The 23,009-nt window shown below is 44.7% G+C and overlaps 1 protein-coding gene across 2 annotated transcripts; it reads left to right on the top strand.

Annotated features, from left to right (window-relative positions):
• The first annotated feature begins 5,755 nt into the window (after window positions 1-5,755).
• On the top strand, window positions 5,756-12,631 carry LOC308236835 (myelin P2 protein). 2 transcript variants are annotated; one of them, XM_080646943.1, is made up of 4 exons: window positions 5,756-6,067; window positions 9,572-9,744; window positions 9,910-10,011; window positions 10,834-12,625. In XM_080646943.1, the coding sequence occupies exons 1-4, from the start codon at window positions 5,995-5,997 to the stop codon at window positions 10,861-10,863; spliced, it is 378 nt and encodes a 125-aa protein (XP_080503069.1). In that variant the 5' UTR covers window positions 5,756-5,994; the 3' UTR covers window positions 10,864-12,625. The 2 variants fall into 2 exon arrangements, with proteins under 2 accessions (XP_080503069.1, XP_080503068.1); XM_080646942.1 differs by having other exon boundaries at window positions 5,910-6,067; window positions 11,077-12,631.
• The last annotated feature ends 10,378 nt before the right edge of the window (window positions 12,632-23,009 follow it).

The following is a 23,009-nucleotide window of genomic DNA, read 5'->3' as shown; positions in this document are numbered from 1 at the left end:
TTCACACCTAAAGGCTATTGTTGTGTTGGCTGTTGTCATTTTTTAATTTGACAAGCTAAGAGAAAAGAGGTCAGTGCCCCTGACTAAATAGTCAGGTATTGCATGTTTTAAAAATTCTGTGGCACATCGTTTGAAAATTGCTGTTATAGAAGAACATTTAAAAATAATTATTGTCTTACCCATAACCCATTTAAACCCACTTAAACAGGCTGGTGCATCTGCTGCCAGTTTACAACATGGTATTCACAGAACGACATGTCATTACCTGCCAGCCTGAATTTCTAAATGTTCAGCAAGAAACTATTTGTTGAGCACTAGCTGGTTTGGCTCAGTGGATAGAGCATCGGCCTGTGTCGGGTCCCGGGTTCAATTCCGCTCAAGGGCACATGCCTGTTGTGGGATCGATCCCCAGTGGGGTGTGCAGGAGGCAGCCAATCAATGATTCTCTCTCATCATTGATGTTTCTCTCTCTCTCTCTCTCTTTCCTCTCGGAAATCAATAAAAACATATTAAATAAATAAATAAATTAATTAATTAATTAATTAAATTAAATTAAATAATTGTTGGAGCTACACAAAGTCCCAATGGTTTCCCCAAGTACTCTCAGGGCTCAGAGCAAACCTAGTAATACAGATAAAATTAATGGGTAAAGCCTAAAAAACAGGCTATTTGTAGCAGTGGGAGGAGGAAAGGGAGAAAGAATTATGTAAATACTAGAGGCCCAATGCACGAAGATTCATGCAAGAATGGGCCTTCCTTCCCCTGGCTGCCAGCACCACCTTCGCTCTGGCCGGAGCCACTTTTCTGCTCTGGCCTGGAGCTTTCTTTCCGCCTTCCCACACTGTCCAGAGGCCCGGAGCTGCTGGGGTGGTGCCAAACACCTGCATCTGACGCAAGCATTCCGCCCCGCCCCCAGCCGCTCGGCACCTGCATATGCAAATTAACCCACCATCTTTGTTGGGTTAATTTGCATACTCACTCCTGATTGGCTGGTGGGCATCACGAAGGTATGGTCAATTAACATGTTACTCTTTTATTAGGTAGATTGTGTGCATCTTAAATTTAAAAATAGATAATGTTGGTTAAAAATAAGTCTGTAGTCGTGTCCAATGTGTGCTAAAATGAAAATTCTGTGTCGTTTGTCATCTGAACTGGGTGAGAAGTGGCACTGGCCAGGAGCGCTCTCTGTGATCACACCTGGGCACCAGACACGTACTGGAGCCATGCCAGGCAAACCAGGGTGGTCACGGTGTGAGGAGGGGATTGAAGGGCAATGCACAGGAGGACTGAGCAGGGCCGGGCCAGAGTTGAGCCCCTGGCAGGAGAGGAGGGAGGGCTGTCAGATCAACCCTGATGACCTCTGAGCACACAGCCGTGCACCTGCAGTGACCACTTGGTGGTGGCCACACCCCTGCCAATGTGAGCAGGGACAGCCATCCCCACAGGACTTGTCACTGCCCTTCCCTAAAGGACTCAGGTGTGTACAGAGGTGACCATGCTCGCTCCCCAGGACTCACAGGGGCTTTCAGCCCCCCAGGTAGTGTCCTGTGCACGACAGGACCAGGGACCAACGCCTCTGTAGTCGGAGCACAGGTGCCGTGGCAGCGCCTCAGAGCTGGTGGAGGTGTGATTCACAAACCACCAGGGAGAATATTTTACTCTAAAAAACTAGACACTGACTCATTGAAATCTTTGGCGTTACAGAGGCATAACTAAGAAAAGAAGAGTACAGTCCTGAATCTTCAAGACTTATTTCTCTTCTCATAAATGGGACACTCAGAGTACAACGAGCCCCACCGAGAAACAAAACCCTGGTGCTGGGTGTTTCGCAGGTGGCGCCAAGCATAGCGCTCCGAGGAAATCCTTCGTTCAGCGGGTCCTGACTCAGCCCCACTGCTGCCCTGCTCTCGGGAGCTGCACACAGGCTCTGGGTTAGAAGTGGGGTTCCGACTGCCTTCTGCTGTTGCCAGTAGCAGAGGCATCACAAAGCCCTACGGCCTTTATTTTTATTCTCAGTCAAATGTCTGTAAGAAATAAGTTTCTACCGAGACTCCTTAGTCTTCTTAAGGACTTTTTTATAAGTTCAGCCTCTTGCCCTAGCCTGTTTGGCTCAGTGGATAGAGCATTGGCCTGTGGACTGAAGAGTCCCAGGTTTGATTCCGGTCAAGGGCACATGCCTGGGTTGTGGGCTTGGTCCCTAGTAGGGGGTGTGCAGGAGGCAGCCAATCAATGATTCTCTCTCATCATTGATGTTTCTATTTCTCTCTCCTTCTCCTTTCCTCTCTGAAATCAATTAAAAAAAAAAAAAAAAGATCAGCCTCTTGGCATATCTGCCTTGCCTTCAAAAGTCATTACCTATCTGTGAGTAGTCACAGTAATCAATTGCCTTAGATTTGTCATTATCTATGTACAAGGAAATGATAAAATGTCATTTGTATCAAGTTGTATTGGAAATAACAAAACTATTCATTACAGTGAGTTGAGCAACGAAAAGCCATTATTTATTCACTTGCCAAAGGGTCTGAAAAAAGGAAGTGAGTGTAGGTTTTATAAGCCACACAGGAAAATACATTTTGTTTTTAAAATTTTTTGTTAAACAATAAAGAACTTAAAAACTGTTTTTTGTTCTGAATAATTTAATAGTAAACTATTCTATTTAAATACAGACTGATGCTTGTAGGAAAACATAAATGATACCAAAATCAATCATAATAAAACCATGATTAATACTATTATTAGAGAACTAGAGGCCTGGTGCACAAAATTCATGCACAGGAAAAGGGGGTCCTCAGCCCGGCCTGCACCCTCTCCAATCTGCGACCCCTCGGGGGATGTCTGACTGCCTCTCGCAATCCAGGACCGCTGGCTCCTAATCGCTTGCCTGCCTGCCTGCCTGATTGCCCCTAACCACCTCTGCCTGTCTGATCACCCCTAGTCACCCCTGCCTGCCTGCTTGATCGCCCCTAACTGCTCCCCTACAGGACTGATCACCCCAACCGCCTCCTAGGACCTGGGCTGGCTTCTCCCGGGCTGGACACAGCCATAGGGGACCGTGAGTGGGCGGCTTCGCCTGGGCCGCAGACGCAGGCACCCGGGACCACGGGGCGGATGGCTTGTCCCTCTCCTGGGCCGCGGGCGCAGCCGCTGGCACCTGGGACCATGGGGACCATGGGGTGGGCGGATTGTCCCTTTCCCAGGCCACAGCCTGGCTGGTCCCCATTCTTCTCTCCCCAGTGTGGAGTGTCTGAGCAGTTACAGCATGATGGTGTGAGGGCATGACGACATGAGGGCCTGATGACTATTTGCATATTATCTCTTTATTATATAGGATAATTCACTGGATTTCTTTTCTTTCTTCTTCTTTTTTTTTTGGTATCCAATACTATTTAGTAACTCACTAACAAAAATAATTTTTGAACATTCTTAGTGTATTTAATTTTCATACTTTTACACAAACATTTAATAAACACACATGGACATACTTTTCTTCACTGGCCATAGAAAGACAGCTGACTGACTATTCCAAAATTAATAACCAAAAATTGATGGAAAATTAGGGTAAAGTGTTAGGGCACAACCTAATCCCCAAATTATAGGTTCTAAAGGTTTCTTTTTGAACATTTAGGGGGAAATATCATCTGTCCACTTTGACGTTTGGTATATGGATGTTGTGTGATTTGGGAGGGGTTAGAAGGGGAGGGACCACCTATCCAGCAGCCCGGGACACACAGAGTCCATTGTCACCCAGAGACCCACCGGGTGAAGTAGGGGATGGACTTGAGTCCTCCTGCCACCGACAGCTGTGTGAGCACGAAATGAGCTGCTTAACCACCGAACTTCTCCTTTGCAAAATGGAGAGATCATCACAGCGCAGTGGGGAGGGTTGAAGACCTCGTGCAATGGACCAGCACAGGAAATCCCTCGTGTTTTTCTTCTTTTTGAAATCCTCACCTGAGGATATGTTTTTTTATTGATTTTTTTTGAGAGAGAGAGAGAGAGAAACATTGATGTACCAGAGAAATATCAGCCAGTTGCCTCCCACACGTGCCCCAACCGCAGATCAAACCTGCAGCCTAGGCCCTAGGTCAGGGTTGGGCAAACTTTTTGACTCGAGGGCCACAATGGGTTCTTAAACTGGACCGGAGGGCCAGAACAAAAGCATGGATGGAGTGTTTGTGTGAACTAATATAAATTCAAAGCAAAGGAGCGGAGGGGAGAGCAAGAGAACCCTCGGCTCTTTCGGCTCCGCGGGCCGGATAGAATAGCCGAACGGCCGGATCCGGCCCGCGGGCCATAGTTTGCCCACGGCTGCTAGGTTATACGAACCACCTAGTCTCAATGGTGAGGGCACAGCTGTGGCACTGGGGACCTGAGCCCTGGAGGCCAGCAATTCTACTGTCATGAGCAAGTGGATCACAGGATGCTTGATGGCTGTGAAGAGTGCCAGCCGATATACATATATAGTACCAGCTGCCTCACAGCCAGGAGGAAAGCCAGTGCGAAAAGCTGCTAGGAAAAGGCGTGGCAGCAAAGAGGCATTTTTCCCAAGAGCAACACTCCTATTAGAGGTGGTTTGACATTTGCTCCCCCTGATCAAAGACTGGGGCTCTGATGACCGTGGGAGCCTGGGGGCTTCAGCTCATGACCTTCACCTTCCTTGACTTAAGCATGAGTGTTCCTGTCTAGTCCTGGTGACGTCAGGATTGCCTGACCTTAGCCAGGGCCTCTGTTCACAGAGGCATAGGATGAGCTGTGCAAAATATTGGCCTAGAACCGTGGTCGGCAAACTGCGGCTCGCAAGCCACATGCGGCTCTTTGGCCCCTTGAGTGTGGCTCTTCCACAAAATACCACGGCCTGGGCGAGTCTATTTTGAAGAAGTGGTGTTAGAAGAAGTTTAAGTTTAAAAAATTTGGCTCTCAAAAGAAATTTCAATCGTTGTACTGTTGATATTTGGCTCTGTTGACTAATAAGTTTGCCCACCACTGGCCTAGAGTCCCGGCACCAGGGAACAATGCCTGGTTCAAATCCTGCCTCTCCTTAGTCAAGTGTTGGGAACAAGTTACCTAACTGCCATGACCCCCGCTTTTCTCTTTGGTGAAATGGTTAAAACACCAGTACCTAGCTCCTGGAATTGTTAAAGATGTATACATTAGGATTCTTCTTATAGAAAACCCATTCTCTTTATATAACTGTGGATTTATTTTAAAGGACTTAAACTCAGAGTTTCTGTATTAACTAAGATCCTGCCTAATTCAGACTCAAGGATTTTCTTAGATGACGATCTTCACTGGGGCCAAGGAGTGTGTGGTGGCCCTATTCTGGTCCCCCGTGAATCCAGGCTCTGTCCCTGCTCTAACACACTGGCTGTGTTTGCCACCCACTCTGCCCCCCTGAGTATGTGAGCTATGCCGAGCCTCCCTCACCTATGACCACGTCCTCACTCTGCTTCTGGCTTTTCTCTCCCACAGCATAGTGGAGGCGGTCATCGCAGTCCTCAGGGACATTTGTCCCTCAGTCTTCTCTTTCAATAAGAATTCTTAATTGTGCAGACTCAGGATTGAGAGTGACCAAGATGCCTGAACACACACACACACACACACACACATACACACACACACGCCTTCATTCATTCATGCTCAGATCATTTAGTTCGGTATAGGACTCAATTCCTGGAGTCTTTTCCAAAGCATTAAGGGCCTAAGCACTTCTTAAAAATGTAAGATCAACCAAAAATTTTTTGAAAGTTCAAATAGTACTCTCGTTGATTTTTCTAAAGATTTTTGGAAATGAAAGGCAACATTATGTGGAGCTTTCTTTTGTCCTAATGGATGATTTATGAGCCATTCATTGCCTGCGCCTGACTCTGCCTTTCCCCATTGGGTCTCTGTGGGCGTCACGTGCCATGGACGTCTTTGAAAAGCGTCTTCTGAGGCTCCAGCATCTCACGGAGCCCCTGAATCTCACGGGAACGGGGCTGCACTCTCCTCAGCACCATGAGCAGCAGCTTTGTGGGCACCTGGAAGCTGGTCTCCAGCGAGCACTTCGATGACTACATGAGAGCGCTGGGTAAGGAAGGCTCTTTCTTCTCCGGGTTGCGAAGGCTCGTTTGGAGAACGCTGTGTGACTCTTGCCTTCTGCCTCCTTTCCCAGGAGGCTGGGGAAGTTTGCACAGGCTGAAGTGCAGTCCTCTGCTAGGGTTGATCCTCTCTTGTGCCAGATAATTTGTTTGCATTTCCTTTGTGGAAATTTTAATAGATTTTAACTTACATGACAGTTGCTTAGATGCATGGAACTCCCACAATTTCCAAAGGCAGTTTCCTATCAATAGGACTTTGGGTTCAGAACCACAGGAAAGAAGTCTTTGATGTGTAGTCAACCCATTCCTCAGCTTTCCTGAATGCTGGCTTTATAACAACTAAAGAGCTCATAATACAAGGAGCTGAAGATACTGAAGTTAAAATGTTGATGTTTAGCGAAACTATAAGCCTTCTCTCTCTACATCTAGGGTGTCCATTATTACATAATCATGTAGATAGAGAGTTTGTAAAAAGAAGATGCATTAAAGCGGGATGTTTATAGCCTAGGGAAGTTACTCTGATAAAAAGAATGGGTTGTGGCAGTGAATTCAAACTCAATTACACTAACATTAGACGTTCTTGGAGTTGGAGCAGTGGATGGAGGTGGAAAACCCAGTCATCAGTAACATCAACTTTATTTGACACTATTTCTAGAGACTGTTCCACAGATATGAGCCCAATCAATGGGCAGAATCCTTGGACACTTCCAGAGCTGTATCAATCCAATGAACAGTGATGCCAATGACCCAGGACCTGGTTGCCCTGCTTGCCAGAATGCTTATAGCTTTATTTACCTGTTCAAAAAGCCAGTGAGAAAGGTTCTTCATAGATAAGAATGAGCAAAATCCTGTCATGTTGCCTAGAAAACTACGAGACCTTATGGGAGTTGATCCGCACTGTCAGATTAGTTAGATGCATGGACTTCACTTTACAGCTGAGGAAGAAGCAAAATGTGAGAATGTCTCAATGAAGGACTGCCTAATTCTGTCATTTTCAACGTTTAGAGCGCACAGGAATGCCTGGGGGTGGCAAAATGTAGATCCTCAGGCTCCACTGCAGAAATTTAGCTAGAAAAACATTGCCCTAAAGCAGTGGTCGGCAAACTGCGGTTCGCGAGCCACATGCGGCTTGCGAGCCACGGTTTGCCGCTCTGTTGACTAATGAGTTTGCCGACCACTGCCCTAAAGCATATAAGATAATATAAGATTAATCAGAATTAGAAAAAAAGAGTACAGTTCACCATTCTTTATCAGGTCTAACTCGTCACTTCTTATTAGGTGGACACAGTGATGGGCAAAAGTAGGTTTACAGTGTAGTACAAATAAATAATACACTAATTTTAATAAATAATACAAGAAGGTGTACCAAAAATGTATACACATTATAACAGCTGATAGCTCAATTTTTAAAATGAAATGTATTTTAATAAACACTGCCTTTATAATTATTCAAAGTGTGTATGCATTTTTGAGGGACACTCTCATATATATATATATATATGTATATATATATATATATACACACACACGTTTTCCCTTCATATATTTTAATATATTTCTCTCATTGGACACTTCCCCTTTTCCATGTATTTGTATAATCTTGGATACTAATAATAATACTTGAGTCTAATTTTGTTTTGTTTTTCAAATGCAGAAAAAATTAATGCTTTTATTTACTAACTAGAGGCCCAGTGCACGAAATTCATGTACGGGGGGGGGGGGGTGTACCTCAGCCCAGCCTGCACCCTCTCCAATCTGGGACCCCTCGAGGGATGTCCGACTGCCCGTTTAGGCCCAATCCCGGGATTGGGCCTAAACGGGCAGTCGGACATCCCTCTCACAGTCCAGGACTGCTGGCTCCCAACTGCTCACCTGCTTGCCTTCCTGATTACCCCTAACTGCTTCTGCCTGCCAGCCTGATCACTCCCTAACCACTCCCCTGCCAGCCTGATTGATGCCTAACTGCTCCCCTGCCAGCCTGTTTGCCCCTAACTGCCCTCCCCTGCAGGCCTGGGTCCCCCACAACTGCCCTTCCCTGCAGACCCAGTCACCCCCAACTTCCCTCCTCTGCTGGCCGGGTCACCCCTAACTGCCCTCCCCAGCAGGCTTGAATGCCCCCAACTGCCCTCCCTTGCAGGCCTGGTTCCTCCCAACTGCCATTCCCTGTTGGCCATCTTGTGATGGCCGTCTTGTGTCCACATGGGGGCAGGATCTTTGACCACATGGGGGCAGCCATCTTGTGTGTTGGAGTGATGGTCAATCTGCATATTACTCTTTTATTAGATAGGATAGAGGCCTGGTGCTCAGGTGGGGGCCAGCTGGTTTGCCCTGAAGGGTGTCCCGGATCAGGATGGGGGTTCCCTTGGGGCATGGGGCAGCCTGGGCGAGGGGCCTGTGGTAGTTTGCAGGCCGGCCATGCCCCCCTGGTGACCCAAGCAGAGGCCCTGGGATCTGGGATTTATTTATCTTCTACAATTGAAACTTTGTAGACTGGAGCAGAGCCAAGCCTTCTGCTCACTCTGTGGCGGCAGCCATTTCTGTTGGGATTTATGTATCTTCTATAATTGAAACTTTGTAGCCTTAAGTGGAGGCCAAAGCAGGCCAGGGCTGCAGGAGCTTGGCTTCCTCCATCACCGCAGGCAACCCTAACCTCCCGCTCTCTCCAGCTCCATGGCTGCTGCCATTTCTGTTGGGATTTATTTATCTTCTATAATTGAAACTTTGTAGCATTGAGTGGAGGCCTGGGCCAGCAAGGGCAGGTGGAAAGCTTGGCTTCCTCCATTGCCGGGGAAACCTAAGCCTCCCTCCTGCTCTCTGTGGCTACAGCCATCTTGGTTGGGTTTATTTGCATATTCCCTCCTGATTGGCTGGTGGGTGTGGCTGGTGGGTGTAGCAGAGGTACAGTCAATTTGCATATTACTCTTTTATTAGATAGGATGATCATTTGGAATGGTACAGGTAGATCTTGAAGGGAAATGGATTGTTTCTTCTACCCACTAGATTTAGGGGCTGCAACAAATTTCAGAAATGAAATTCAATCAAGGATGTGGGGGAACTCTTTGCTATATCCATAGTATGTTATTGAGGAGAAAAGTCACGGGACAGTGTGCATCTGTCATAGCATCATTTAAAAAAAGTCTATAATCTGTGTGCAAACTAAACTGTACTGGTCCATACAAAACTACAGTGGGGGATGCCCAGTGGAGATGCGGGTGGATGTGGTAAGTGCTTTTCAATGGAGGTGCAGTTGGATGACTCACACTATTTGGGCTGAACACTCTACCTTGAAAATTTGCAGACATTACCTTTGTAATGAAACCTAAATATCCAAGTCCACGACATGGATTTCCATTAGGAGGTGAAACATGGGAGGAGGTTCTTAGTTGTGGTTGTCACTACCTGCCATCTGCCCACCTGAGCTCAGAATGCGGCCCCCAGACTCTGTAGGTGCTCTCTCTGAGTCAGCATAATTCTAATTCTACCTTGATTTTCAGGTGTAGGGTTAGCCACCAGAAAACTGGGAAATTTGGCCAAACCCAAAGTGATCATCAGTAAGAAAGGGGATATTATAACCATAAGGACTGAAAGCACCTTTAAAAATACAGAGATCTCTTTCAAGCTCGGCCAGGAATTTGAAGAAACCACAGCTGACAACCGGAAAACAAAGGTAAACTTCAATGCTTCTCTTCAAAGTCTCTAGCATGAGAGAGGATAACTCCGCTAGTGTTGAAAGGGTAGACTACTTCCTTCTGTTGGAAATGAATGTGCTTACTAATGCTTCTTTAATCAACCAATGGCCATGCAAGTCAATTATGTGAACTTGTCTTTGCAGAGCGTCGTAACCTTGGCCAGAGGCTCATTGAATCAAGTGCAGAAATGGGATGGCAAAGAGACCACAATAAAGAGAAAGCTGGTGGATGGGAAAATGGTAGTGGTAAGTGTGTCTTTACTTCTAAATACAGAAATGATGCCATTGAAATAAAGAAATTGGTTATAATATTTTCAAAAATATTCTTTTTTCTTTGGAACCCCAATGGCTAAGAATGGCTGAGAGTGAGGCAGAATTAGTGTTTGGGTGATGCTTAAACTATCAAGAGTTCCAGTTTAAGGCTTGAGAATTTAGAACTAAGAAAGCCCACTTGTTACTTTAGGAATAACAACACCTAAAAATGATAGTAAAGTTAAAGAGGTATGGATAAATCTCACTAGTTGGGGCTCACAAAGAGAAAAGCAAGTTTAAGTTCTACAAGCAAAACAATTCCAAAAGGCTCAATTAGTGAATATTTGTAGATATCTAAGTGTTTTCAAGGATCCATAGTAACTTGGACTAAACCACGTCAATGATTAAAGTTGAGCTCACAGCAGACCTCATTAGTGGGCAGATAAGAAGGGTGACAAAGGTTATATGAGGTGACCTCTGATGGTGTTTTGAAGTTTTAGGTTCTGTGCTCACTAATTAGCACATACATTGACTATAAATAGATTCACATGCTGTTTTGAATGTCTCTTCCTTTAGAACAGAGGGTTTTTGGTCCCTGCTGCACAATAGACTTACATGGGGAGTAAGTTCCAATATGGGCCCATCACAGATCACACCTCTTGGGGAGGAGGAGCATCCGTATTTTTAAGTGTTCCCCAGACAAGGCAAATGTGCAGGTAATTTTGAAAACCAGTGTTTCAGTTTACTTAAAAGCATGCATATAATTTTATTTATCTATTTATTTTTCCACTCAATACTATTTTGTATTACTTTCAGGTGTACACCGTAGAGGAAGTTGCCATTTAAAAGAATTCTTCTGCCATAGCATAGATCAACTTTAAAACTGTTTCTCCTGCTTTAGTGGCCATGGATTTAAATTACTGGAGACTGACATGCTGATATTTTAAACTGTTCTGAGTTTAATCTCGGGGGATGGTTTTTAATTTCTGTTAGCACTACAAATTTGTCGTCCCCTCGTTTGGGCTTTAGGAGTCCAGCTGACCTCTCTCTTTTTTAAAGGAATGTAAGATGAAAGGCGTGGTCTGCACCAGAATCTATGAGAAGGTCTGAGAAAATCGATGCCTCGTTGACCTGATATTTGCTCAGCTGTTTCCATGGCAGAGTCTGACTACACTGCAGTTTGCTTGTTCTTGCTTTCATCTTAATAGATCAGACAGGCAAAGGCCTCCACTGAGGATTAATTTACAATCCAGCGTTATTCACATATGTTCAATTTGCTTGCATCTTTGCTGTCTTAAAGTGTCTAGACTGCCCTGACCTTAATAGTTGATAATATCATTTAATTATTTGTAAAATTCTAACTTGTATTTTGCATACCTGCGATGATAATAAAAGGAAGCAAACATACTGGTCGGGGTCGCTCACACAAATGCCTGCCAGGTGGGAGTGCTCAGGGGGAGGAGCAGAAGTGAGGCAATCCAGAGGAGCAGCTTCAAAGCGAGGGTTCTAGTTCCAGCTGAAACAAGCCGTCTCTACTCGACTCCAGCCAAGTTTTTCAAATTGAGGTTAACTTATAGACAGCGAAACGCACATATCTTCAAGGTAAAGTTTAACCCATTGCATGCTCCCATGTCACTCACATCCTGTTCAAGACATAGTACATTTCCTCAATACCAGAACGCTTTCCCATACCCTTCCCAGGTCATGTCCTGCCCTGTCCCACCTCCAACAAAAGCAAACAGTGGCTTCGTTTCTATCACCATAGATTCGTTCTGCCTGTTCTCAAACTTGATGTAAATGGGCTCATACATTATGGTTCTTTTGTTTGCCTTTTTAAACTCAGCATGTTTTTGAAATTCATCCATATTGTTCCTGAAGCAGTAATGGGTTTCTTTTTATTGCTGAGTAGTATCCCACTGCGTGAATGTATCACAGATTCTTTATCTCTTATTCTCTTAAATCAGTTGGGCTATTTCCAATTTGGGGCTATGATGAACAAAGCTCCTATAAACATTCTCATACGAGGCTGTTTGTAGACACCCGGGTTCCTCTCTTTTGGATAAATTACTAGGCATGAAATTACTGGGTCCAATGGTTTTTGACAGGCAGGAATAAGGGAACCCTGTGTTCCAATAATAATGGAACTATTTCAGATGTATTACATGATTGAGCAAATGAGAAGATGTGTGAATGTTAGGAGCCAGAATTTTCCCTCTGGAAGAAGGAACATGCAGCTATGGAATGAGGGGGAAACCAACAATGTGAAATGCTCTGGAATAGATGGAAATTCAAGGTTCCTAACACATGTATTTGTATGTGTGTGTGTACAATTTGACATGTACTGATGTGTGTATGCACATATGTGTTTATGTGTATGTCTACAGTAGTTCCCCCTTAGCCTTAAGGGATACGTTCCCAGACCCCCAGTGGATGTCTGAAACCACAGATAGTACCAAACCCTATATACTATGTTGTTTCCCTATACATACAGACCTATGGTAAAGTTTAATTTATAAGTTAGACACAGTAAGATATTAACACCAATAAGTAACAATAAAATAGAACAGTTATAACAATATACTCTAATAAAAGTTATGTGAATGTGGTCTCTCTCAAACATCTTGTATTGTCTTCACCTTTTCACTTAAAGGGAGCACTTTAAGGCATATCCGAATTGCCAGCAGCACTACTCTTGCGTTTTTGGGTCAATATGCAGTAAAACAAAGGTTATTTGAACACAAGCCCTACAATCTGATAACTCAGACGGCTGCTCAGTGACCCCTGGGCACGGAGTGTTGCAGGAGTCCTCAAACTACGGCCCGCGGGCCACATGCGGCCCGCCGAGGACATTTATCCGGCCCGCTGGGTGCCGCTGCCTGTCCTGCTTAGCAGCCGACTCATCCGGGACCCGCAGTGCGCATAGGAATTTGTTTGTAGTTTTTTTTTAAACTATAGTCCGGCCCTCCAATGGTCTGAGGGACAGTGAACTGGCCCCCTGTTTAAAAAGTTTGAGGACCCCTGGACAGCGTGGAGACGCCAACAAGGGAGTCACCTGCCAGGCTGGGCGGGCAGAATGGCACGAGATTTCATCATGCTACTCAGCACTGCGGAATTTAAAAGTTCTGACTTCTTTATTTCTTAAATTTTTCATTTAATACTTTTGGACTTCATTTACTGCAGGTAACTAACTGAAACCACAGAAAGCAAAGCTGTTTCCCAGCTATATCTGCCAAAGAGCTTTAGAAGCAGACACCTCCGTAGGAATGAGTACACCCAGCACCCACACCTTGGTGTCTACACCTCATGTCCCACTAAAACGAAGGAGGGTTCCTTGGAAAAATGGCCAATCCCAACATGAGAGCAGCAGGAACCACCCGAGTCTAAAATATCTTGTTATGCCAGAAAGTAAGGACGTGTTCAAATAAATAATGGAGGTATGTCACCCAAATATTCAAATGAGCTTGAAGGTGCTCCCATTGATTGGCCCAAACTGGGATAATTTGAGAAACAAAATAATAAAGAAAGATCATAAGTTATAAACCATTGGGGAAAAATAAGAATCGGTGAGTAACACTGGAGGGAGGGAGAGAAAGAGAGAGAGAAAAGAGAGGGAATTGTCTTCCTTACTGTAGAATGCCATGGGCTCACTGGTAAATGTGGAAGAAGTGCGGGAATTGGAAGATCATCACTTTTCAACCATCACAGGAAATAATGGCTCAGGTAAGAATGATCAATGATGTTAAAGCTAGAGGGAAATTCTGGTTAGGAGCAGGACATTAGTTTGCTCCACACAGATTGCTCATTAGTTACAAGGAAAGAACAGCAAGTGCGCAGTGGGAAAACTGGATGACCTCTTGACTGGGTCACTGACGTGAACCTTGCCCACGAAGGGCAGATGGAAAACGTGGCTTCCAATGTGACACCCTGAGAAGGAAGTGACATCACCTGTGTCGTATTCTGGCCTGGAATCCATGTCTGGGTCTAATCGTGAAGAAACAGCAGACAAACTCCAAATGAGGAATGTACTGTTAAAAAGGGGACAGGGGTGTTGGTTGAATTCTTAAAAAATGCCAGCGTCACAGAAGACAAACAGAGGCTCTGGGGAAATGTCCCACGTGGATGTGCACTCAACATACCTGGCACCACACGCTGTCAGTGCCTCTAGCTGGACGTGTGTAGATAAAATAAATACTCCGAGGGTCAATATCAGAGGCACTGGCAAGCTGCAATAAAGATGGCAACTGCGATTAGAAGTTTACTGTGACTACATAAGACAATATCCCTATTCTTGGGAAATATACATTGAAGTATTTGGGGGTCATGGTCCATAATGTATGCAATTTACCAAAAAATTTCAGAAAAAAACATTGTGTGTATACACATACATTACATACATTCCTCCAGAAAGAGAGCAATTGATAGAGCAAATGGGATAAAATTTAACAATACATGGATCTAAGTACAAGCGATATTTTCTTTGCCTTAGTCTGATTCTTAAAATTATTCTGCAAGTTTAAAATGATTTCCAAGCAAAATTTAAAGAAAAATAAAAGACCTTCTTTGCCTTTGGAAGCATCATAACTGAGGTGTGCTTTATTTTTTAAATTTTTGTGTCTCCAGCCAACTAAACCCATAAAAAAGGAGCTTTTCAAAACCGGTGCTATTTTTGGAGTTTTTTTTTTTTTTTGGTAATATGACTTGCTATAAAATGTATTCCTCAGTAAATACAATTGCACTTCTATACAAAAGTCATGGGTACTTTCTGCTTTCCAAACAGGAAACATGGCACTACACTGATAATGAGAAAGAGAAAATAATTATTTTAGCAGGTGATACATGTTGTTGGATTTGAAAAATATTTTCAAATAACCGGAAAGGTGGGGGTGGGCGGTGACTAGACTTCTGCAGTATTCAAAAATAATCTCAGAGAATAATTTTGATTCTCTAGGTCTTTTTTAAAAAGATTTTTAAATTTGATTTTAGCGAGAGAGGAAGGGAGAGGGAGAGAGAGAAACATCAATGTTATTGACTGCCTCCTGCACGCCCCCTACTGGGGATCAAGCCTGTAACCCAGGCTGGGATAGAACCAGCAACCTTTTCGGTGCATGAGATGACACCCAACCCACTGAGCCACACCAGCCAGGGCCCTCTAGGTCTTTTTGATAAATATGTCAGTGAAGAGCAGCCTGACTGCCTAGTTCAAATTCCAGTTTGCTACTGACTAGCTGTGTGTCATTGGATAAGTTAATTAACCTCTCTGACACTGAGTTCCTTCATCTGTCAAGATGGAGATAATAGAACACACCTCAGAATTGTCAGTAATAAGTTGATATATGCAAAGAGTTTAGAACAGTGCTTGGCCTAGAAGAAGCATGATAGATGTATCTTGTGTTATTATCATTTATCTAGTAACTAGAGGTCTGGTGCACGACATTCATGCACTTGTAGGGGGGAGCCCTTAGCCCGGCCTGCGTCCTCTCGCAGTCCAGAACCAGTCGGGGGTTGTTAAGCTGGCAGGCAGACATCCTCCGAGGGGTCCTTAGTGCTGCTGGGGAGGCAGGAGAGGCTCCTGCCACCACCACTGCGCTCGTCATCCTTGAGCCTGGATTCTGGCTGGGGCGCACTGACCACCAAGAAGGCAGCTCCTGCATTGAGCATCTGGCCCCTGGTGGGGCCATTGAGCATCATAGCGAACGGTCATCCCACTGTTTAGTCAATTTGCATATTAGCCTTTTATTATATAGGATGTGCATGATGTTCAAATAGATCATTTTAGTCAACCTCAAAATGCAGAGATTGTACAAGATCTCAGGTCTGTTTATGTACACATCAAATGACCAAATTTATTAAGAATACTAGTGGCCTGGTGCATTAAATTCGTGCATTGGGGGAGGGTTCCCTCAGCCCAGCCTGCACCCTCTCCAATGGGGGACCCCTTGAGGGACATCCCTCTTGCAATCTGGGACCACTGGCTACTGACAGCTCACCTGCCTGCCTGCCTGATTGCCCCTAACTGCCTCTGCCTGCCTGCCTGATCACCCCTAACTGCCTCTGCCTGCCTGCCTGCCTGATCACCCCCAACTGCCCTCCCCTGGAGACCTGATCTCACCCCCAACTGTCCTCCTCTGCCAGCCTGGTTGCCCCCAACTGCCCTCCCCTGCCAGACTGATCTTGCCCCCAAAGGCCCTCACCTGCCAGCCTGATCTCGCCCCCAACTGCCCTCCCCTGCCAGCCTGATCTCGCCTCTAGCTGCTCTCCTCTGTTGGCCTGTTTGCCCCTACTTCCTCTGCCTGCCTGATCACCCCCAACTGCCCTCCCCTGCTGACCTGATCACCCCTAACAGCCTCTGCCTTGACCCCCACCACCATGGCTTTGTCCGGAAGGAAGTCAGACATCCGGAAGATGGCTGGTCAAACTGGTCTAATTAACATATTACCCTTTTAGTAGTATAGATAGATTATATAGGATAGGATTGCTTAAATTGGGTGGGGGGAGCCTTTTTCATCAAGAGGAGATGCTCTTGGCAGACAAAAATACATAATCCCTATATCCAGACTGATAGCAAGCCATATGCATTATACTGCCAAACTGGTCATTAAAAATTGAACTGCTTTCTTACACCTTACACCAAACAGCTGTTGCCATTAAAACTCCTCCTCAGCCCCCACCTTATGTTCTGCCTTTGCAGTTCACCCAGATTAAGTTCTGATTGGTCACTTTCTATGCCAGTCAGTGTCAAAAGCTCCAACTCCTAGGCAGCCATTGGTTCCTTGCATTTCACCCAGATTTGGTTCTGATTGGTCATTTTCTATGCTAGTTAGTGTCTCCAGGCTTATCAACAGGGCTGATCAGAGAGACAGGGCTGATCAGCAGCCCCAGCAGAGGCCCGAGAGAAAGAAGGAAGGCAGGTGAGCAGTTAGGAGCCAGCAGTCTCAGATTGCAAGTGCTGATCAACAGCTGCCATGGAGGCTATGGATCAGACCCTGCTTCTCTCCCCAGGCCTCTCTCTGGGCCTGATCTGCAGCCCCTTCGGCAGTCAGTGCTGGGTCTGGGCTCCTTCAGCCAAAGCAACCCAGCACTGACTTCCTGTCAGTCGAGCCTTTGGTCATTTTGGATGTTATGGACCCTGGCTTTTTATATATTAAGATTATTTACATAAAGTAAAAACAATCAAGAAACCTATTAAGATGGATCCATAGAAAGCTTACAAACATTGCTAAATAACTCTGCTAATATACACTTTTAAAATGGCAATTGATGAGTATCTATTGCAACCTAAAAAAGTACATCTCATCCCCAAAAGATAAGTAACTTACTGATGTCAATCAGATAGAGATTGGCATACCTGATGTAGTTCTCTTAGAAGCAGAACTGGCTTAAATTGTCCCACAAGAGCTGATTGTTAGATTTTCAGGAATTTGGCACGCTGGGTGGTAGCTTGAAATCAGTCATGCTGGGAGAATTTACACCAGGGAAATAGGCAAAATACAACTGGTTAAGGCTTTGTTTCTTGAGGATATGGGTTTAAACACTTATTGGCACACCACTTCCCAGAAGAAACATAGTACTTGGATTTTGCTAATGAGAGTCTTAGTTTCATATTGATCATATATTTCCACTTTTTTTACTAAAGAGTTACTTTGATATTTATTTATTAAAAAGTCACTCTGCTTAGGTTTTAAGATTATTTCTCCTAAACCAGGTGGCACCTCTCTAAGTATGGCTACACAGTAGAATCATCTGGAAGCTTTTAAGCATTCCAATGCACCACAGACTCAATGAGTCATAATCTATGAGTCATGGGTGAGACCCAGGCATCAATATTTTTCTTAAAACACCTGAGGTGATTCCAGTGTATGGCGTTTGAGAACCACTGTGCCAAGTCTTACACAGTTAGACATTTAAGGTAGGCTATTATCATGTTACTATTAATTAACTTGGAGTGAAAAGTCATCAAAGTCAAGAGTACTGCCCTAGCTAGTTTGGCTAAGTGGTTAGAGCGTCAGCCAGTGAACTGAAGGGTTGCGGGATCAATTCTGGTCAAGGACCCATACCTGGGTTGCAGGCTCGATCCCCAGGCAAGGCACAGGAGGCAACCATTGGTGTGTCTTTCTCACCTTGATGTTTCTCTCTCACTATCTCTCCCCCTCCTTTCCACGCTCTCTATAAATCAATGGAAAAAATATCCTCAGGTGAGGATTAACAAACAAAAAAGTTAAGAGAACCTAATGTCTCCAACGTGACACTAAATAATAGCAGGTAGTGAAAATACTACCATAATGTCAACCCAGATGTAATCAAGTCCTTTGTTTTGGGAAGCAAGTGTTGACCTCTTATCTTTGTCATTTCCATGGGAGGCAACCCAGTTAGCCATTATCTGTGACATATGGGAAAGTGAAGATTTAAAAATAGCAAAATGGGCCCTGGCTGGTGGGGCTTAGTTGGTTGAGTGTCGTACCAGGTATGGAGAGGTTGCTGGTTCAATTCCAGGTCAGGGCACATGCCCTGATTGTGTGCTTTATCCCCAATAGGGGGCATGCAGGAGGAAGCTGATGGGTATTTCTCTCATTGATGTTTCTCCTTCCTCTCTCTCTAAAATCAATAAAAATATATTTTTTTAAAAAGAAATAATAAAAGACAGGTCAGTCCAGGAATTAGTATTATATGATTCAGATTTATTCCCACATGTAACTTGGAGTATAAGTTAGAGCTGCCATTTCCAACTGCACACTCTGTATAGAATTCATGCTGATTTTAGATTTTTTGAGTGTTGACGTAAGTGCAAAAACATTTGTGTGGCGAGGACACAGGAATCATCAGAAAAGCACAGATTGAACTTCCTTTCAGTCCCCTGGGTCCTCGTGAGCTGCTTTTAGTGCTCATTAAACCTAGAATTTCTGCAGTATTTATCAGCATCCGCATAGGCGGCCTGCTGATTTGTGTCTGTTTTGATGATTCAGCTGTGGAAATGGCTTTCACTCAGACCAGTCCAACTCAACAGATGTCTACACTAGGCATCTGCCTTTTTTTGGGTCAAAACTCTCAGTACACAGTGGGTGAGATGGAGAGAAGGCATTTGAAGAAACTCCCAGGGAAACACTGGAGTAACTCCCAGGTGCCCAGAAGGGGACATCCATCCATCCTGATGAAAGAGGCTCTCCTGCGGGGAAGGTAGGGAGCAGGCAGCATCAGGAAATATCTAGCTGGGTCTGTCACTCTCTGCAGCATGTACTGCAGAAAATAAAAGGACGCTCACAATCCACAAGAACACCAAGCAATTTCCCCACCCAGCTTTCTTGATCCCAATGAACATAGTGAAAAACACATTATTTCTACACAGTCATTGTTAACAACAACATCATGTTAAACATCACCTTCAACAAGTCCCCTGCCCAGCAAATCACAACCTAAATTCCATTGGCAGTCCTCAATCAACAAACACTGCTGCTGACCAAGGAGGAAGGAGAGAAGGCCCTGCCTTCATGTAACTAAGTCATCTTGGTGAACCCACGGGAACTGGAAGGCAAGAGCATGTTAAGGGTGGTTCATTGAGAATAAAACGTACAATTTTAGTGAGCTGTTTGTTGTTCTTTGAGGATAGGTTTCAGGAGATGGTTGACATGAGGTTCTTAAGCATAAATGTTCGGTAGCCCTGTCCTATATCACCCACTGTCATTCTTTAACATGTTTTCCTGAAGGCAAAGACTTCACGGCATGTCTATACCTGGGTCTTCATAAGAGAACTTAAATCAACATTTCCCTTAGGACGGCTGTGTGGCTCTGCAGGACCTGATTGAGGGGGAGTTACCTGCTCTGTCCTTGTGGTCACAGACTAGGATGCCCGAAGATCTTAACACAAATGAGTCTTACCTGCCTGGCTGGGAGCCTCATCGCCAACCATGACCAAACCAAACCGCAGAGTCCATGAGTATGTGGGAAATCCTCCTGGGTGGAAGGAAGGCATCTGTCAGCTTCCACTTTCTGGTACGGTAGGAACTTTGTGAAACTCAACATGGGTCTTTCTGATTTCACCAAATTATCATGATCTGGGAAGCCACTTAAGTAAAAGGTCAAATTCTGCCTTTTCTTTATTAAAGAGTCTACAAACTTAGTAAAAGGCATTAACTGAGAGTCTGAAGAAGAATGCTGAACCAATAGCAAGATATACTTTAAATGTTTAAAAAAGAATTTAATTAAAACGTTCACTTCCAGGCTTTCATGAAGCACATTCCTTGCTAACAATGTACCTGATTAATAGGGTAGGTTCTAGAAACAAATAAATTCTTTTTATAGAACAACTAGAGGCCCAGTGCACTGGAGGGGGCTCCCTCAGCCCGGCCTGCCCCCTCTCACAGTTCAGCAGCCCTCAGGGGCGGGAGGCAACCTGGCAATCAAGGGAAGGCAATGCCCCCATCACACCTCTGCTGCTGCCACTGCCGGCAGCGCAAGCATCAGCTGGCCCTGGTTACCTGCGCCTCAGGCAGCTCTGGGCAGCTGGGCAGCTGCCATCCGAGGCTTGCCTGTGCCTTGGGCTGGCCCTGAGTGGCTGGGGGGCTGAGGGGACTGGGGGACTCCGGAGGCAGGCACGCGGAATGGCCGGACCCTCCTGGGGCTAGGCCTAGCCATGTCACACACCTGCCACCCCGGCAGGGCTGAGGGGACTTTGTGCCACCATCTTGTGGCTGTGGGTGCCACCATCTTTGAGGGCGTGACAGTCAATTAGCATATTCCCTCATTATTGGCTGTGAGCGCCTCCATCTTTGTGAGGGTGTGATGGTCAATTAGCATATTCCCTCTTTATTAGATAGGATACAGAATAAGTTGTTTTAGCAGGTACTTCTCAACGTTTTAAAAATATTGTTCTTTTATGTGTAGAGCCAAGAATCAGAGGGAGTGAAGGAAAGATTTCTCTCTGTTAGTGCCTTAGAGTTTAGAGCAATTCGAGTGAAAATAACATGATGGAACCCATCCCACTTTGGGAAGTCACAGTTTCTGTGTAGCTCACATGACCTGGTGCCTACAGGCCCCAAAATTATGTATCAACATTGTTAAAATTTTAAGAGTTTATTTGAGCAAAATAAGATTTGGATCTGGCAGCCCAAACCGGAAGTGGTTAGAAGTGCCCCACCCACAGGAGCTCAGGGAGAGACTTTTATAGAGAAGAGATGGCAGCAAAGCAGGGAAATGATCTGATGGCTGTGGCTGAGTTTGCCTCACTTGGAAAAACCCAGTGGCTCTCTGTGATTGATTGTCCTTAGGTTTTGATTTATTCACCTTGAGGCATTTACAAGCTTAGGTGGTAGTTTGCTCCCTAGGCTGCTAAGGCTTTCAAGCCACCTCAGTCTAATGTTCCTGCATAATTAATTTTACACATACTATCCTACATAATTAATTTTACACATACTATCCTACATAATTAATTTTACACATACTATCCTACATAATTAATTTTACACATACTATCCTACATAATTAATTTTGCACATACTATCCTACATAATTAATTTTACACATACTATCCTACATAATAAATTTTACACATACTATCCTACATAATTAATTTTACACATACTATCCTACATAATTAATTTTACACATACTATCCTACATAATAAATTTTACACATACTATCCTACATAATAAAAGGCTAATATGCAAATGACCGAATGGTGGAATGACTGGTCACTATGATGCATGCTGACCACCAGGGGGCAGACACTCAACGCAGGAGCTGCACCCTGGTGGTCAGTGAACTCCCATAGGGGGAACACCGCTCAGCCAGAAACCAGGCTCATGGCTGGCGAGCACAGTGGCAGTGGTGGGAGCTTCTCCTGCCTCCATGGCAATGCTAAGTAACCCAGGGTTCCCGGACTGGGAGAGGGAACCCCCACAAGTGCACGAATTTCATGCACCGGTCCTCTAGTCTATATTAATAAAAGGGTAATACGCTAATTAGACCGGATAGACCAGACGTCTTCCGGATGTCCTTCTGGACAAAGCCACGGTGGCAGGGGCTGAGGCAGTGGTGGTTAGGGGCAATAAGGCAGGCAGGTAGAGTGGTGAGGGGTGGTCAGGCAGGTAGGCAGGCAGAGTGGTTAGAGGCAATCAGGCAGGCAGGTAGAGTGGTTAGGGGTGATCAGGCAAGCAAGGGAGAATGGTTAGGGGTGGTCAGGCAAGTAGGCAGGCAGAGGCAGTTAGGGGTGATTAGGCAGGCATGCAGAGTGGTTAGGGGCCATCAGAGAGGCAGGCAGGTGAGTAGTTTGGAGCCAATGGTCCCAGATTGCGAGAGGGATGTCCGACTACCGGTTTAGGCCTGAGGGGTCCCGGATTGGAGAGGGTGCAGGCTGGGTTGAGGGCCCCCGCCCCGTGCATGAATTTCATGCACCAGGCTTCTAGTATGAAATAAAGAAGGGAGAAAGAATAATTTAAAATGGACTGAAATATTCTTTTAATAGTTCTTTGTGGGAAAGTTGTGAAAATTTATATCACTTCTAAGTTACATAAAGATCAACTTCAATAGATAATAACTTTTCTACTTCACTTGTAAAAAACATTAAATAATATTTATTGAGCCTTTATAAGCTGAAACTATTCTAAGTGTATTATATACATAATCCTACTTTGTTCTTACAATAACCTATATAGAAGGTCCTTTATAAAACACACCCTATTTTACAGACAGGGCAACTGAGGCTCAGGGTGGTTGGGACCTTGTTGAAGGTCATATAGCTGGAAAGTAACAAGTCTGGAATTTGAATCAGGTAAGCTTCCTTAAAGTCAGTGCTCATGACTACCATGCATATAGACAAATACCAGTTTTCTCTCATTTGCCAACAAATATGGTTATTAAATTGCATTTTCAGTCAATTTAAGCTGAGCTGAGCTATTAAATTACCTTAACTAGATTTAGCTAAGCTATTAAAACCACTTACTTTCAAAATGTTGTATTGTTTGACCTGCTATTTCACTTCTAGAGACTTAGTTTAAGGAAA

This window comes from Plecotus auritus (assembly GCF_963455305.1).
Source record: "Plecotus auritus genome assembly, chromosome: 11".
NCBI lineage: Eukaryota > Metazoa > Chordata > Mammalia > Chiroptera > Vespertilionidae > Plecotus > Plecotus auritus.
Note: the sequence above shows the minus strand (reverse complement) of the source record. Positions and strands in the feature narration are given on the sequence as shown.

Coding starts and splice junctions, on each gene's coding strand:
- LOC308236835 (XM_080646942.1), top strand. CDS start 5,995: ATGAGCAGCAGCTTTGTGGGCACCTGGAAGCTGGTCTCCAGCGAGCAC. Junction 9,745..9,909: donor CTGACAACCGGAAAACAAAG/GTAAACTTCAAT, acceptor TTGTCTTTGCAG/AGCGTCGTAACCTTGGCCAG. Junction 10,012..11,076: donor TGGATGGGAAAATGGTAGTG/GTAAGTGTGTCT, acceptor TCTTTTTTAAAG/GAATGTAAGATGAAAGGCGT.